The 16,633-nt window shown below is 52.7% G+C and overlaps 1 protein-coding gene across 1 annotated transcript in view; it reads left to right on the top strand.

Annotated features, from left to right (window-relative positions):
* LOC147747979 (guanylyl cyclase C-like) overlaps positions 1 to 16,633 on the top strand; it is a 501,196-nt gene that overhangs the window by 301,069 nt on the left and 183,494 nt on the right. The window contains exon 16 of the mRNA XM_086957493.1: positions 14,701 to 14,787. Coding sequence (XP_086813619.1) covers positions 14,701 to 14,787 — 87 coding nt within the window. The remainder of the gene's footprint in view (positions 1 to 14,700; positions 14,788 to 16,633) is intronic.

The raw sequence follows: 16,633 nt of genomic DNA, 5'->3' as shown, positions 1-16,633 counted from the left end.
GTTTTTATTGTTGCAGTAAAGCATTTCAGTACAGAATAAACAGTCCGCCGACGTGGCCTCAACATTCAGCCACGAACAGCTATGTGTGCAACGTTTTCTTACTATATCGAACTGGTACACATAAACATGACTTCGATTAATCAGCGCATTATAATCATGTAAAGGCTCCTGCAGGCTGAGAGGTGATGGGACGGTATCGCCATAGGGGCGATGAATAAGAGCAGATGGGCACTTTCATGCCGTAACAGCGCCGGATCTGGATCTGTACTGTGCACATAACAGTGTTACCAGTGAACAGAGGGGTAACGAAACTGTGGGAGGGAAGCATGTAGGCGCTAGCAGGGTCCAAGTAGGGAGATATTGGCGGCGGGTATCGAGGGGGGGGGGGGAGAAACCCACGGATGGCCGGACATGCGAGAGGTTGCCTAGGACGTAGGGGGTTATCGGGGTCCGATTCTGGGGTGGCTCACTTCAGGTGAAGGCTACCGGTCTTCTCGGGTGGGGGGAGGGGAAGGGTCAGGCGGGTCTCCAGCCTGCGTGGACTGGCGGAAGCTGTGAAGGAGCATGGCCCATTCCATGGAGATGGGAAATTTGCGCGCGCCCTTGGCTTCTTCTTCCCTTAAAGCGTCTTCCTCCGCTGCCGCCCATTTGCTAACCGCCCCCTTCCATTGTGCTATGGGGGGACCCTCTGGGGATCGCCAGCGCATGGTTATACATCTGTTGGCCAGTAGGAGCGCTAAGGACACGAAGCGCCTATGCACCGGTTCACGCTTAGAGATGTGGAGGATGCCTAATGCACTGGACTCCCAGGTGGCTAGTGTAGTGAGACCCGTGAGTTCCAGTAGTGTGTTGTGCACCGCCTGCCAGAAAGATTGGAGATTGGGACAGTCCCAAAACATGTGACGGAAATTTGCAGCCGGGGAACAGCATCTGGGGCATAGGAATGGCGTGGAGGGGTAGAACTTCTGTAATCGCGCTGGGGTGAGATATGCCCTGTGTAATATATAATATTGAATATTTTTGAAGCGGGCGTTCCTAGAGACGCGTTTAGGGGCCTCAAGCGCTTTAGTCCACTCCGAGTCGTGCAGAACACGGCCTATGTCCTCTTCCCAAGTGGCTCGTAGGGTCGTCAGGGGAGTGTATGAGAGTTCCCGGATGGATTTGTATAGCCATGTGACCAGGTGGCGACCCACCCCCATATGCAGGATAGTATGTATTACTGGATGCGTGTCTGGCTCGCCATTTTGGAGATTGAAATGGGGTCGGTATCCGTCGAGCAGTTGCCTATATCTAAGGAATTGGCCTGGGGGGAGCCCGTATTCTGCGACCAGGCGGTCCAGTGGTTTCAGCTGACCCTCCTCGAAGAGTGATTCTAGATCTGTGATGCCACAGTGGGACCAGTCGGCGAGCAGTGGGGCCGCAAAGTAGGAATCCTGCTTGGGGCCGCCTATTAGTGGCAGCAGCGGGGAGTATGGGGGTCTACCGGGGGACAGCCGGTGTACCCGTAGCATACATCGGCGCGCTATCGTCACCTGGAGGGGGTAAGTGCGCCGTGGCTTGGTGCCCGGGAGGAGCAGACGGGTGAGCTCCGGAGTCGCGATTCTGCCAGTAGGAGTAACCGTCTCCTGAGGGTAACGGTCCGCTGTCCAGTAGGACAGCCACTGGAGCTGTGCCGCGAGGAAATATGCCTCGAAGGATGGTGCTCCGAGTCCCCCCTGTGTCGTGGGGAGTTGAAGAGTTTTCAGGGCGACTCTGTGGCGGCCTGCTCCCCAGATGAGAGTTCCTAAGAGGGAATCAACGTCGCGAAAGAAGGATCTGGGTGGTATCACCGGCAGGTTTGTGAAATGGTAGAGGAGCCGGGGGAGCATCACCATTTTAGCAAGGGCTATCCGTCCAATCGGGGCCAGTGGTAGTTTATTCCAGAAGGCGACCGTCGGGCGCAGACTCTCGAGTACCTTGCGGTGATTGCCTTCAAAGATGTCCGTCGGAGAATGGTATAAGCGGACGCCGAGGTATCGGGGAGCTTCCGTGGACCATGAAAGCCTATGTGGTCCAAGGTCGATGTCTCGGGGGGGTAGGTCCGGGTGTAGGGGGTACACCGTGGACTTGTCCCAGTTGACTTGTAGACCCGAGGCAGTTGCAAAGTCCGCCAGTGTGGCCCCTATAGGGGTTAGGTCCATTTCAATGTCTCGGACATATATGAGGAGATCATCCACGTACATGGACACACACTGGGTCCCGTCTGCAAGCGGTACTCCCCAGTCCACACCTTCCCGACGCAGTCGAACCGCCAGCGGCTCGACCGCCAGCGCGAACAAGAGGGGCGACAAGGGGCAACCTTGTCTTGTGCCTCGTCGGACTTCAAACGCCGGTGAGATACGTCTTCCGATACGAACTCGAGTAGTGAGGTCGGTGTATAGGAGACGGGTATATGCCATGAGCGTCGGGCCGAGATTAAGGCGCCGCAGGACCGAGAATAGGTAGGGCCAGGTGAGGGTGTCAAACGCCTTCTCCAGGTCCATAATGAGGCAGGCAGCGCGGGGAAATCTGTCGCGTACCTGATCTTGGATATGGAAGACTCGGCGGAGGTTCTGGGAGGTATTTCTCCCGGGGACGAAGCCGCATTGGTCGGGGTGGACCAGCGGGCGTATGACCTGTGCATAACGATCAGCTAGGATCTTCCCCAGGATCTTACAATCAGCCGACAGGAGTGTGATAGGCCGGTATGACCCCATGTGAAGCGGATCTCTGTGAGGCTTAAGAAAGGTGACAATCACGGATTCCCGTAGCGACTGGGGTAGTTTCCCCAAGTGGAGGGACGCCCCGAACACTCGTGGCAGACGGGGAACCACCAGGGGAGAGAATGTTGAGTAGTATTCTAGTGGGAAGCCGTCCAGTCCCGGTGCTTTATTTCGGGACATGGCGCGTATCGCTTGGGTGATGTCAGAGGGAATTATCTTGGCGTCAAGAACGCGCTTGTCGGAATCCGATATCGCGGGCAGCGTCAGAGAGTCTAAAAACTGATCCGCGGTAAACGGGGTACAGCATGCCGGGGCTTCATACACTCGTGTATAATGGCGTTGGAATGCTAGGAGAATCTCAGCTTGTGATTGCACCAGTACACCCTCCGGGTTGAGAATGTCCGTGATCGGCTTGATTTCGGTGTCCTGCTTCGCCATCCAGGCCAGAAGCGCCCCGGTTTTGTCTCTGTCTTTGTGCACCCGAGAGGCGTATGCCCTGAAATTATACTTACGGAGGTCAGCGCAGGCAGTTTGATATTCCGTTTTGGCCTCTGCCGTGAGTACGGCGTGTTCCTCCGAGTCGTCAGGCCGTTTGGTGAGAGCAGCTAGAGCTTGTTCCGTCGTTAAGAGCGACCGTTCTAAGGTGCGGCGGACCCCTACTATCTGTTTGATGCATTCTCCCCTCGCCACCACCTTATACGCGTCCCACTCCACTAGCACCGATGACGCTGTGTTCTCATTGTGCATAAAGTAGTCGCGTATGCTGGTTTTGTGCGCGTCCCTGAAGACCGGGTCCGTTAGACAGTCTCTAGGGAGGCGCCAGGTGGGGACCGGTGGATGCGGGGGGCGCCAGGTAAGCCGTATTATGTGGGCATCATGATCTGAGAGGATCCGTCCTAGATACTCTGTAGATGTAACCTTAGGGAGGATCGGAGCAGAGCAGAGGAAACGGTCTAGGCGGACCCGAAGGTTGTGTGGAATCGAGTGGAAGGAGTAGATGCGAGCCAGTGGGTGTAGGTGTCGCCATGCGTCAGTGAGCGCCCAGTGTGTGGTCCATGCACTGAAGAGGGCCGCCTGCCGGGGGGCCGGGGAGTGTGTGGGGGGAGGGTGTGAGCGGTCCAGCGAGGGGTCTAGTGTGCAGTTAAAGTCGCCTCCCAGCACCCATGGGACTGTGGTGAACTGGGCCAGGACGCCCGTAAGGTGGTCCCAGAACCGGTCCTGATCCGTATTAGGGGCGTAGATGCTGCCAAGAAGTACCCCTTGCCCATCAAGAATTCCCTCCAGAAGCGCGTATCTGCCCTCTCTATCTACTACTCGCCGGAGCGCCCGGAAGGGAGTGCCAGGTCGCACCCAGATTAATGCGCCGCGCGCGAACGCTGAATATTGTGTGGCGCAGATGGTCCCTCGCCATCTGGCTTGTAGGCGAATGAGTTCAGTAGCGTTAATGTGCGTCTCTTGTAAGAACGTTATATTGGCCGCCATGCGTCGTATGTAGGAGTATACAGAGTAGCGCTTGCTGGGTGTGTGTAGGCCCCGTACGTTTAGTGTAAGGATACTAACGTCAGAGTGGGGGACAGCCATTTCTAGGGTGACGTGGTTGGGGGAGGGGCACCTCTACAGTTCTCGTGTGCCGCCCATGTGTGCGTGTCGTGTACGTTCCTGCGCGCCAAGCTTCCTTAAACGTGGGGGGGGGACTGGGGAAGTGAACAGCAACTAGAACTTTGGGTGGGCAACTGTCCCAATACTGAGGATACGTCACGGGGGGTGGCATATCCAAACTAGTGTCCCACTGGGGGAGAAAGTCAACAGAAGTTTGCGGGGGTGGCAGCATGTGTCATTGCTGGGCCTGTGCGCGGGTCGGGCTCTAGTAGGAGAAGTGTCTATCGCTCGCTGGCGCTTACATTTATCTAGTAGAGCAGTCTAGGCTTCTAGACGTCGCGCATCACCACAGGCATTCAAGAAAAGGATATGTCAGGTGACAGTTCAGTTGTTCACGAGGAGGTGACAGGTTGGCTGGTTAGGGCAGCGTCCAGTGTGTGTGCCACAACAAGGGGGGAGGAGATCGGGCCAAATCCCGACATAGTTCCATCGCTGTCCCGGTCTTTCTCTGGGGTGAACAGGTGTGGCTGACCTTCCAAGTCCGAAGCAGGGGGTGACGAATGTAGTTCAGTGACCGCCCGCAGGGCGTCTCGTCGTTCCTGCATGATTTGGGTGAGATCGGGTGAGCCCGCTGGGGAGGACGCCTGGCTCTTGGGGTGGCCAGATCGCTCATGGTTTGCGCCACGTCTCCTGGACCTTCTGGACTCATTATTGCGCGCCTTCCGGGGTCCGGGCTTAGGGATCAGCGGGCAATGAAATTCGGTCCAATCCTGTGCGTCTGCCACCGTGTCGAAGAAGAGGGCTTTCCCTTTGTGGATCACCTTAAGGCGGGCAGGGAACAGCAGGGAATATTGAAGATCGTTTGCGCGGAGGCGCCTCTTGACTTCTAGAAACGTGGATCGACGCTGTTGAACCTCCCTGGCATAGTCCGGGAACACCATAACGTGTTGGTCCTCCAACTGTAGGGGGCCCGCCGTCCGGGCCGCACGAAGCACCGCATCCCGGTCTCGGAAGTGTAGAAACCTGGCCAGCATGGGCCGCGGGGGAAGACCAGGTTTGGGTGCCCGGGCCGGGACCCTGTGTGCCCTTTCGATGGAGAAGTATGGCGACCGGTCGCAGTCCGGGGTGAACGATTTAGTCCAGGATTCCATGTAGGTCAGAGGGTCCGAGTTTTCGATCCCCTCCGGCAGGCCCAGGACGCGAATGTTGCAACGTCTCGAGCGCCCCTCCAAATCCACTGTGCGTTCCTCCAGGGTCGTCACGCGGCGCAGGATCTCCTGCATATCTGCTGCCTGCGATTGCACCGTTGGCTGCAATTCAGTCACGATCCGCTCACCCTCCTTCACTCTATCCGCCAGTTTGCGGTGTTCATCTCGGATTAGGCTAATGTCTGTTGCCAGGGTGCCCAATCTCTCCTCCATCGAGAGGCGAGACATTTCTATTGCTGCCAGCACCTGGTCCAGCTTCGTTGATAGCGTAGGGTCGGCTTGCGACGCATTGGACTGTGTCCATGCCCTCGTCTGGGGCATCTTCTCGACAGCCGTTTCTGGGACTGTCGTCCCCTGGGTGCCCTTCGGCTTCCCCATGGGTGCTGCTGAAGGGAAGAGGGGGGGGGTTCCCCTTGGTCGTCGCGTGTCCTGCGGGCGGTAGGTCGTCGCCACGTGGTATCGGTGGGTGAGTGGTCCGCCACTTCGGTTCCTCCGGGTCCAAGGCGAGGCTCGTTTCACCTCGGGGGGCCACAACCGAGGGCGTCAAGGGTGGTACGCGGCTACCGGGGTCGGTGGTTTCGACCGTGTGGGGGCCTCTTCACTCCGCGGGGCGGGGCCCAGTACCCGCGTTGATCGGCAGGGCAAGGTCGGGTGGCGTGGGCTAGGGGAGGCGCTGATAATGTCTTCGATGCAAGTGGGACGCTCTCGTCCCCAGAGCGGGACTCGTGGTTGTCCCCGGTGTCAGGACTGCACAGGCGCCATGTCAAGGTCAGGCACTCGGATTCCCTGGGCAGTTTGTACATGTGAGTGCGACCTGGGTGCTCTGGTCGGGTGGCGGCGTGCTCTGTGGCTGTCCTCGTGGGTGGACGTGAAAGGGGGCCACCGGGGTGTCGACCTGAGATCTTCGGGGGATGGGAGAGGAAATGGCAGCACAGCACTCACCGATGATAGTGGCGGGTGTTCCGAAGCGCCCAGCTCCGTGTGAGTGGCGGCCCTCCTGTAGTCCGCGAAGGCCAGCTGTCAGGGTTTGGGGGCCGATCAGGCTCCTGGCAGGGAAACAGCTCCGAGGTGACGGGGCCCCGGGGTGGCGGCCGCCATCTTGGGAGCCGGGGCTCCGGGGTGAAAGAGGGCTCTGTTCGGTGTTCTTGCCCTCGCAGGGGTGTCTCCCGGTCGCCGGCTGGCCGAACTCTCTGGGGCCGCTGTGCAGGGATCTAGCGCCCGGGGGTTCAAGGGTCCAAGGCTGAGGCGTCGCGGTCAGGATCTCCGGGGGGGGGGACGGGAGAGACCAACACTCACCGCCCACGATGAGGGCGTCGGACACCTGGGATGGTCTGCTCCGCATCGGTGGCGTGCACGCCGGCTTCTCGTGGTCAGCGGTGACAGGCCATCCGGGTCCGGGAGCCGATCAGGCGTCTGGTGGGTGTCCAGCCTCTAAGCATCGGAGCCCCGGGGCGGCGGCCGCCATCTTGCGTGTCAGGGCTCCGGAGCGCAGAGAGGCGACATGTAACATGCCCCTCCGTGGGCCAACGTCGTCCCTTTTGCAGGCTCCTCTGTGGTCGCTGCTGGTCGCGTCTTCAGGTACCGCTGTCCAGGGAGCCGGGTCTCGGCGGCTCACAGATCCGCAGGTTTAGGCAGCGCCCGCCATTTTCCAGGGTCGGTGTCCCTCGGACCTGGCAGGATACAGCTCGGCTAGTGTAGTCCGCCCGCTGTAATTGCTGGTTACTCGAGGGGTGCCCCAGTGTGCGGGGGCATCCCGAGCGTTGATTCGGGCAGATTGAGGTTCCCGGCGATCTCGGGAACTGGGCAAGATGCTAGCCCGATCGCGGAGCCTCAGCAAGACACAGCCGCCATCGTGGCTTGCTAAGCCACGCCCCCGCCATCAATGCGTTTATTAGGGCAGCGAAATACGTTGCCCAACCATCGGGGTTAGCTTTAAAAAGATCACCGGGAATGCCGTCCTGACCTGGGGCTTTGGCAGATACTATTTTGGCTATTGCAGCAAGAACCTCTTTATTATTAACTCTAGTTGGAGCGGGCCACCCGGAACAACCAATCAGAGCACTGCTCAAATGCCCAGAGACTCCGGGCAGGTCACTCCCACCATAGAGTTTGAGGAAATGTTCAAACCATTCACTATCCGTGATATGATTTGAAATTTGGTTCGAGCTGCACCCAGATGATTTTCTAACTAGTGACCAAAACAGGTTGCCATCCTTGTTTCGGCTTGTATCTCTAAGATTTTCCCAGTGGGACTCTTCCCAAGCCCTTTTGGTGGCTGTGATTGCCTTTCTGTAAGATAATCTGGCCGAACGTACACATACAGGATTAGAGGATTTAATGGCAGAAATTAAGTCGATTTTCCTCCTTCTACAATTACTATCAAAACAGTCCTGCAATGGCTTGGTAGTTGCCAAGCTCTTCTTTACCGGGACCGTAAACAACTTGCCAATCTGATCCATAGTGGCAGTATAGATGTTCTCTACCTCTGCTGACCCAGCCACCTCATCACAAGCTACAGTTAGCCTTGCTGACTGCTCTGCAAGGATTCCATCCAGCTCACGCAGTCTAGACTCATCCAGACAGAACTCAGGCCACTTGAGAAATCTATTACAATTAGATGGAATAAGTTGCTTAGTTAATAGACCTCCGCTTTTTAAAGGTATGCGCTCCCTTCTGTACCATGGGTCTAGTAATGTAAGGGACAATGGGTTATGGTCGCTCTCCACCGATGGTATAATGACAATATCCACTACAGACTTCCAAGTCCTCCTATCTATCATTATGTAGTCAATCCTACTCTCACACAACACTCTATTATAAGTATAAGCACCCTGAGCATCGGAGATAGTACGGCCGTTGGCAGCTCTTAAACCAGTTTCAATCATTAAACCGTTTAATTGAATGACTACAGGAGACCATCTCCGCACAGGCTTGAGAGTTAGGGACGGGACGCCCCATTGTGCATCGTCCTCATGTACTCCTAAAATGTCCTCTACTGCCAATGGTTCGAATGAACAGTTTAAGTCCCCAGCAACCAGAACCAAGGAATCAGGAGCACACAGCCTTAGCAAGTCAGTTAAAATGTCAATTGTGGGCGATCTGGCCCCCCCCTGGGTGCCTCTTATATATACATTGAAGAATTCCCAAGCAGGGGCACCATTTATACCCTCAATGGAGAGTCTCATAATGTCCGGACAGGAAGGGGTCGGGTGTGTAATCCTAAGGTTAAGATCAACCCTTACCCACATTATGAGTCCACCAGAGGGACGACCACGTCCAACAGAAGTAGCGGGTACACAAAAGCAAGAAAAACCCTGCATATGCAGCGGTTCCAAACTCCATGTCTCCTGGAACATGCAAATGTCAAACCCATTAATAAAGTCAATCCAATCTGGTAACAGGAGCTTGTTTCGCAGACCTGCCACATTCCATGACACAATTTTAAGATTGCTAACATCATCCCTAACATGGGCCAAGACACTTGCAGTTTCACCCAAAGTCGGGTTGGCGTTGGAGTTTATAACACCCGCAGGGTCCAGGGATATGCCAGTGGATTTTATACCCACTGACTGTTGCAATGCAGGTAGCTCTAAGAGGTGGTCACCCTGGGGGGGAGAAAAAGTACTTATTTTACTTGCGGTAACATCTGGTCAATGGACTGCATCCAAACAGTCATAACGATTGTAGTGGAAGAAGCTATCAATATTTACGGGGGCATAGACCATTCTCCTTGTGCTACGCCCCTCCTGCGCCCAGGAACCATAGTCCATCCGTCAGATTGGGAAGAAAAGTAGCCGGGGGGATAGAAGTAGGTTAGTGGGAGGGAATGGACAGTCGTGCCTGTGCTAGGGTATCTCCAGTTGCAGATGAAATCGACAATTCTAGGGTTATTGAAATTAATCAGAATACAGTCCCCCCTTATGTTTTTAGCCAAATGTCCCACCCATGGGGTCCTACGAATCATGAGTATTTTACCCACTAGGTGCAAGGGCAAGGGTCTATTCACATTTAACCAGTGTACGACCCTATTCCATAATTTTGTAGGACTTTCCCTTTCGTTCTTGCCCAGTTCTGGAGCCCCCGCTAAGACCACCACAAATGGGCAAACCTCCGGGGGTAGGTTTAAGATTGTTTTACCCGCAATAGGTTGATTAATCGGTGCCCCCCCATCAAGCATGTTTTGATCCGCAATTTTTTTGCGTTGACATGAGTTAGTCACATTGGGACGAGTTGTATCTTTGTCAGTAGGGATAGCTACGGGAACAGATATAGGAACAGATATAACCGACTGGGCTGTACCTAAACCTACTAACTCCTTGTTGGCTGCTGGAGTGATAACTTGCTCCTTACGGGTTTTAGGCAATTTAGACAGTTTAGTGACTGAGGGCGAAATAACTCTTAGAGCGGGTTCAACAAGGCCCTTAACATCACGTTCAATCCTTTTTAAGTGGACCTCAATCTTGCTCAACCTCTCTTCTAGTGGAGCTAACAGGAGCTTAATAGTGTCATAAATAGTATTAGGCTCAACCTCCAACACCCTCTGTAGCATTTCTTGGCTTGGTGACCCATCTAGAGCCTCTGCTGCCCTGCTAGATGGAATAGTGCCTGTTAAACCAAGAGGTGAATTGGTGACAGCTTGCTCCACGATGGGTGGGTTTGCTTTCCTGCCCGTACGGCCTTTGTTTCTCCTCCCACCTGCATTATTAGGTAATTGGTGGGTCTTTTTAGGCATTGCCCCTGGGTCCTTCCCACACTGTTGCCTAGTATTATATATCTTTACTACGCTGGGTACAGTAGGAAACATTTGAGGCGACAACAGCAATGATTCTGAGGCTGTGGACTGGCTAGTAAGGGTAGTCTGTGACAGATTACAAAGGGGGAGCTGTGGGATTGGGTGCTCTAGAATGGGGGAAGCACTTAGGCCACTATTGGCAATCAGGTTATCAGGAGTCCGAGCGTCCGCAATTAATCCCATAGAAGATCTTCTTGCAATAGCTAGTTCATGCGAGACACGTTGCTCCATTATAGAAATCCCCTCATGAACAACACTGTTCAACTTTGTTATGAATTGGTCCATAGCTCCCGTGAATATTACTGCACCTGCCCTCTCCTTAGCTTCCTTGGGTGGCATTGCAAATCTCCCAATTTATTACGGAGGGTTATATTGATTAATGTACTCACTCGGATGTGCTGGATACTAGATGAATGGGGGGTGGCCCGACCCGGCCTCTCCGGTCTTGAACGGGCTTAAACGCGAGGGCGAGAGGCGTTCCTGTCTTTTAACGCGCCTCCGGGCGCTCTGGTGGCGTCACTCTCGCGCCACGGCCGCCGGGACACCTGGGAAATGGAATCCCAGGGGCGGCGATGGTGCTGGTGGGGCGCGAGAGCGAGGAGCAGCGAGCCGTTCCCCTCACGGCAGATGATGGCGGCGCGATTATCCAAAGTTGAGCCGTTCCCCTCACGGCAGTCAGGCAAGTCCTTGGCGTCAGGTAGGTAAATTCAGTAAATGCTCCCAACGAGCGCTCGGCGCTCCTGTCTTTTAACGCGCCTCCGGGCGCTCTGGTGGCGTCACTCTCGCGCCACGGCCGCCGGGACACCTGGGAAATGGAGTCCCAGGGGCGGCGATGGTGCTGGTGGGGCGCGAGAGCGAGGAGCAGCGAGCCGTTCCCCTCACGGCAGATGATGGCGGCGCGATTATCCAAAGTTGAGCCGTTCCCCTCACGGCAGTCAGGCAAGTCCTTGGCGTCAGGTAGGTAAATTCAGTAAATGCTCCCAATGAGCGCTCGGCGCTCCTGTCTTTTAACGCGCCTCCGGGCGCTCTGGTGGCGTCACTCTCGCGCCACAGCCGCCGGGACACCTGGGAAATGGAGTCCCAGGGGCGGCGATGGTGCTGGTGGGGCGCGAGAGCGAGGAGCAGCGAGCCGTTCCCCTCACGGCAGATGATGGCGGCGCGATTATCCAAAGTTGAGCCGTTCCCCTCACGGCAGTCAGGCAAGTCCTTGGCGTCAGGTAGGTAAATTCAGTAAATGCTCCCAACGAGCGCTCGGCGCTCCTGTCTTTTAACGCGCCTCCGGGCGCTCTGGTGGCGTCACTCTCGCGCCACGGCCGCCAGGACACCTGGGAAATGGAGTCCCAGGGGCGGCGATGGTGCTGGTGGGGCGCGAGAGCGAGGAGCAGCGAGCCGTTCCCCTCACGGCAGATGATGGCGGCGCGATTATCCAAAGTTGAGCCGTTCCCCTCACGGCAGTCAGGCAAGTCCTTGGCGTCAGGTAGGTAAATTCAGTAAATGCTCCCAATGAGCGCTCGGCGCTCCTGTCTTTTAACGCGCCTCCGGGCGCTCTGGTGGCGTCACTCTCGCGCCACAGCCGCCGGGACACCTGGGAAATGGAGTCCCAGGGGCGGCGATGGTGCTGGTGGGGCGCGAGAGCGAGGAGCAGCGAGCCGTTCCCCTCACGGCAGATGATGGCGGCGCGATTATCCAAAGTTGAGCCGTTCCCCTCACGGCAGTCAGGCAAGTCCTTGGCGTCAGGTAGGTAAATTCAGTAAATGCTCCCAATGAGCGCTCGGCGCTCCTGTCTTTTAACGCGCCTCCGGGCGCTCTGGTGGCGTCACTCTCGCGCCACAGCTGCCGGGACACCTGGGAAATGGAGTCCCAGGGGCGGCGATGGTGCTGGTGGGGCGCGAGAGCGAGGAGCAGCGAGCCGTTCCCCTCACGGCAGATGATGGCGGCGCGATTATCCAAAGTTGAGCCGTTCCCCTCACGGCAGTCAGGCAAGTCCTTGGCGTCAGGTAGGTAAATTCAGTAAATGCTCCCAACGAGCGCTCGGCGCTCCTGTCTTTTAACGCGCCTCCGGGCGCTCTGGTGGCGTCACTCTCGCGCCACGGCCGCCGGGACACCTGGGAAATGGAGTCCCAGGGGCGGCGATGGTGCTGGTGGGGCGCGAGAGCGAGGAGCAGCGAGCCGTTCCCCTCACGGCAGTCAGGCAAGTCCTTGGCGTCAGGTAGGTAAATTCAGTAAATGCTCCCTCTGGCATATCCTGAGGTGCCACATCACCTCTCCACCCCTGACCCAACCTCCCTACACAGCCTTCTGGGATAGCTCGAAATGACATCACACAGAAGTCACTTGTCACGTGTGCTCTGAGGGTCTCATCTTCACCCCTCACTGACATTACTCCCATGTGCATACCCAGTAAATCTTCTAAGGAGCTCACCTCTGGTTTGGCTCCAGGGGTCTGGACTCCCTTATTTGTTGAGTGGCCTGGGGTAGGCCCTCTTCCTGGCACAGGATGACAGCTGGCTGATAGATGAAACACAGTTCACCCCATCCCTCCCTCCTCCAGAGCTGACTTAAACACTCATTGCTACCTTTGGTGGATGAGGCCTTTGTTCCTGCAGCTGGAGAGAAAATTAATTAACCCACCCAGCAGGGTCACAAAAGGCCTTAGTTCTGCTCCTGAGCTGAGTCCGAGAAATGTGGCATTCCTGGATGACCCAAAAGCTGTACAGATATACTTTTGAACGCCACATAATTGTTATTTTCATGCAGACTACTATATACATTGGTGCAACCCTGGAGTCTGTGGACCCCAAGGAACTGGCGCTTCGCCCTAAGGCAGCTTTTCCCACAGAAGTATAATGAAGTGTTACTACAGTCAAGACTGTAAAACACACCAACTTTCCCTAAATGTGTACACCCACATTGTAAGGCCTATTCCCGATTACCACCCAACAACAAGAGTCTTCCACGTGCAGCACTCTCACGTGTGCACACGTGTTCATGTGTAACCAGCCAAGGGCCTCTTTTCCTTGCTGCGCCGCAGTGGCCTTATCTTCAAAAGTGGACATTGGCAGTAAACATGTGCAGTTTCTTTTTACCATCAATTTACCGTGGGTGAGTCAAAGGGTATGAGGCTCTCCCATAGAAATAGGTAAAAAAGCAGGTGCTCAAAAAGCGAAAAATCCAGAAACACCTTCTCAAACTAAGCCAGTTGACAGCTTTATCAATCAAACCTTCATACAGTCTCCTCTCATCTGGTCATGGTTACTCTCCAGCCTCAGGGCCCGATTCACAGAACTAACTTAAGACAAAATTCTAAACTACTACTTTTGGTATTCATAGAAGACATTTAGTAGTAGTAAAGTTAGGTTTTATTTTAAGTTTGACTTAAGTTTGACTTAAGACAGGCTTAAGTTAGGATTTTGTCTTAAGTCTGTCTTAAGTCTGTCGTAAGTCAAATTAAAGACAAAATCCTAAGTTTACTACTACTAAATGCCCTCTGTGAATACCAAAAGTAGTACGTTTATGATTTTGTCTTAAGTTAGTTCTGTGAATTGGCCCCTCAGTGCCTACTGCCATGCTCTGTGCCTACGATGCCAACGCTTCTCCTCTGATATTTAGACAACTGGCTGCCGACAGCTAGGCTAAGGCAGCAGGCACAATCTGTTGTCTCCTGCAGCCCCAAAATCATTCTTCTATCATGGAGACATTATTATCATTGCCCTCATCATGCAAGATCCCTACTGTAAGCACAATCCATCAGTATGTTTGTATGTATGTGAAATTTGTATAGTATAAACCTAGCTGAAAAGTAATTTATCAGAGGCTCAGGTACACTCTGTCGAAAAAGGAGTATGTTTAGAAACTGTGGGTAATGTTTTCCTAAAAGCATGTTTTAACTTCCACATGGAATCTCAGCCTCAGCTCCAGAATATAATTTGTTATGCCATGCAGTGTTTTCTCATCCTACTGGCTTCATAAAGAAAGGGAACAGCTGGTATAGCCAGTCTGTATTTTTCAGGCTAAACGTTCAGGCAGGAAAAACACAAACAGACCAAAAATGGACCTTGAAGGCATTTTATTTATAAATAATCCCGGGTGAGTTACTAGCCCCAACATAGTTACCTCTCTTCCTTTAAAAACGGTGTTACAATTCTTTTAATGCTCATATATAACAAAACATTACCTTTCACACATTTATGTACTTTTTATTATTGTGCAGCCACCATATGGAAAGTCCTCCCCCTTTTGAGACTTTTCTATGTTCCAGCAGGGTTATTGTTACATACATTGGAGAATAGAATCATTTTATATTGCATGAGAAGAAAGGTTCTTATTCGGTTACCTTCAACTGTCTTTTCTCACCTCTTAGGATGTCCTGAACGATAAAATATCTTATCCTGATGGCACCTTCATGGACTGGGAGTTTAAAATATCGGTGTTGTACGACATTGCCAAGGTAAGCAAAGACTAAGAGATAGAGGAGATAGAGAGGGAAATGGAAGGTTCAGCAACATTAATATGTCATGACTCTCATCCTTCCTGCTTACAGATACTGGTTCCAATTAGGACTGGGCCAGAATTCAGTTTTTTCTCTTTGCAGCAAGAGGAAGAAAATCCGGAAGCAAAGCTGCCTTTTTCAGGGGATCTGCTTGTCCATGCCATTAGTTGAAAAACAAACAGTGAATAGCAGACAGATTTCTGTTATATTACTGGCCTGTGTCACACACAAAAGCAACTGGAAAATTTGAAGAGAGAGGAAGAAAATTGATCCTTTCATAGGAAGAAAGGTTTTTCCATGTACCTCTTGGATATCCAAAGATATTGGATTAGATGCCTCAGTCACTTTATCGTGACATGCTTCATCATAGGCGCCTATCCTCACACTGGTAGGATGGTACCACCAGGGCGGACTCAACCAAAGATGGAATGGGAGTTCTTAGATTAAATCAGACTGGATAAGCAGGGATCCAGATGAAAGGTAAAGAGTTAAAAAGACCTACAGGTATACCAAAAGTATTCCTTTATTCATAGGGTACCTGAGGTATGGATAAATATTTCTCCTGTATGGAAGCCAACATGTTTCGGCCCATGCTAATAGCCTGTATGGGTCTGGGGCCTTTATCAGGGCTATTTAATGTATCCCTGCCTTACTGCACATGCATACCATGCACATACATGAGGCCTAAAGCTCTCACCTGTCTCGATCTTCTATCCTTGACGATTGCCCTTAATTTGGTTTCTCAGGGGTCATGCGGTTTTGGAGAGTGGTGTCGTCTTATAGTCTTACTTTCATCAAGGATTGAGCACTGTGGATATACCTAATATCACCAACTTCCAGACAGCCGCTGAGCCAGACGCTATTGACTTTGGGAGAGTGCAACTGGTCTCATAGTCTCTTGCATTCCATTTTGTGACAACAGATTGCTGGCCTGCACAGGAGTCACAGGAATTTTGTTACAGTGCTAATCAAATGCCTGACCTTCTTCTGATTAGTTGAAAGCGTGATCAATCAGATTGTAGAAACCAAAGATATCGTACTGGCAACCTTTTCACCCACAATAGATTTCCTGTGTCAGAACCATCCTCATTGTCTATTGGCATCCTATCAGAATTGTATTAGATAGTCCACATCTCTCTGGACCACACAGCAGCAAAGTCAGAGGAGGAGCAGCCAGCTCCTAATAAATGTGCCTTACAAATTTACTTTCAGCGTGTAACTGTACAGCTAAAAAAACAAAGCAGATGAAAGAAAAGCAACATTTGTTTTTCATTCTTTAAACAGCTGCTTTAAAAATGTTCTGTGACCTGACCTGCTTTACACCTGGACGACTGGCTCTGGCAGCAGGCATTGAGACCTCAGACATCATTTCTTTATTACTGGGGACGGGGTGTGTCACAAGTCACTGATTATGACGGAATTAGGGACAAATTTGTATTAAGGAATTGCAGAATTCCATGTAATATTCAAGACTATGAGTCCCTGAATCAATAAATCAGTGACACTTTATTCTGTTGAAAGATTTTATATCACAAAACAATTCCTGACAAGTCAGATGCACTTTATTTGATAGTGTTATTTATTATTAACATTTTAAAAGAAGATAGATCATTTTATTTTGATAAGCAATAAAAGTTCACATTTTTATCGGAATACCTTTGTCACGTATAATTCCAATATGTATGTAAAATTGTTTCATTTAGATTTCCTGTGAAACTACAAATTTACTTTGTGTAGTTTTTTCATCGCATAAAATGTTATGGTTTTCTTGTTGATTGAAAAAAAAATTGTCACTAGATGTGAA

This window comes from Lissotriton vulgaris, chromosome 1_1 (assembly GCF_964263255.1).
Source record: "Lissotriton vulgaris chromosome 1_1, aLisVul1.2, whole genome shotgun sequence".
In the NCBI taxonomy this organism is placed as follows: Eukaryota; Metazoa; Chordata; class Amphibia; order Caudata; family Salamandridae; genus Lissotriton; species Lissotriton vulgaris.
Note: the sequence above shows the minus strand (reverse complement) of the source record. Positions and strands in the feature narration are given on the sequence as shown.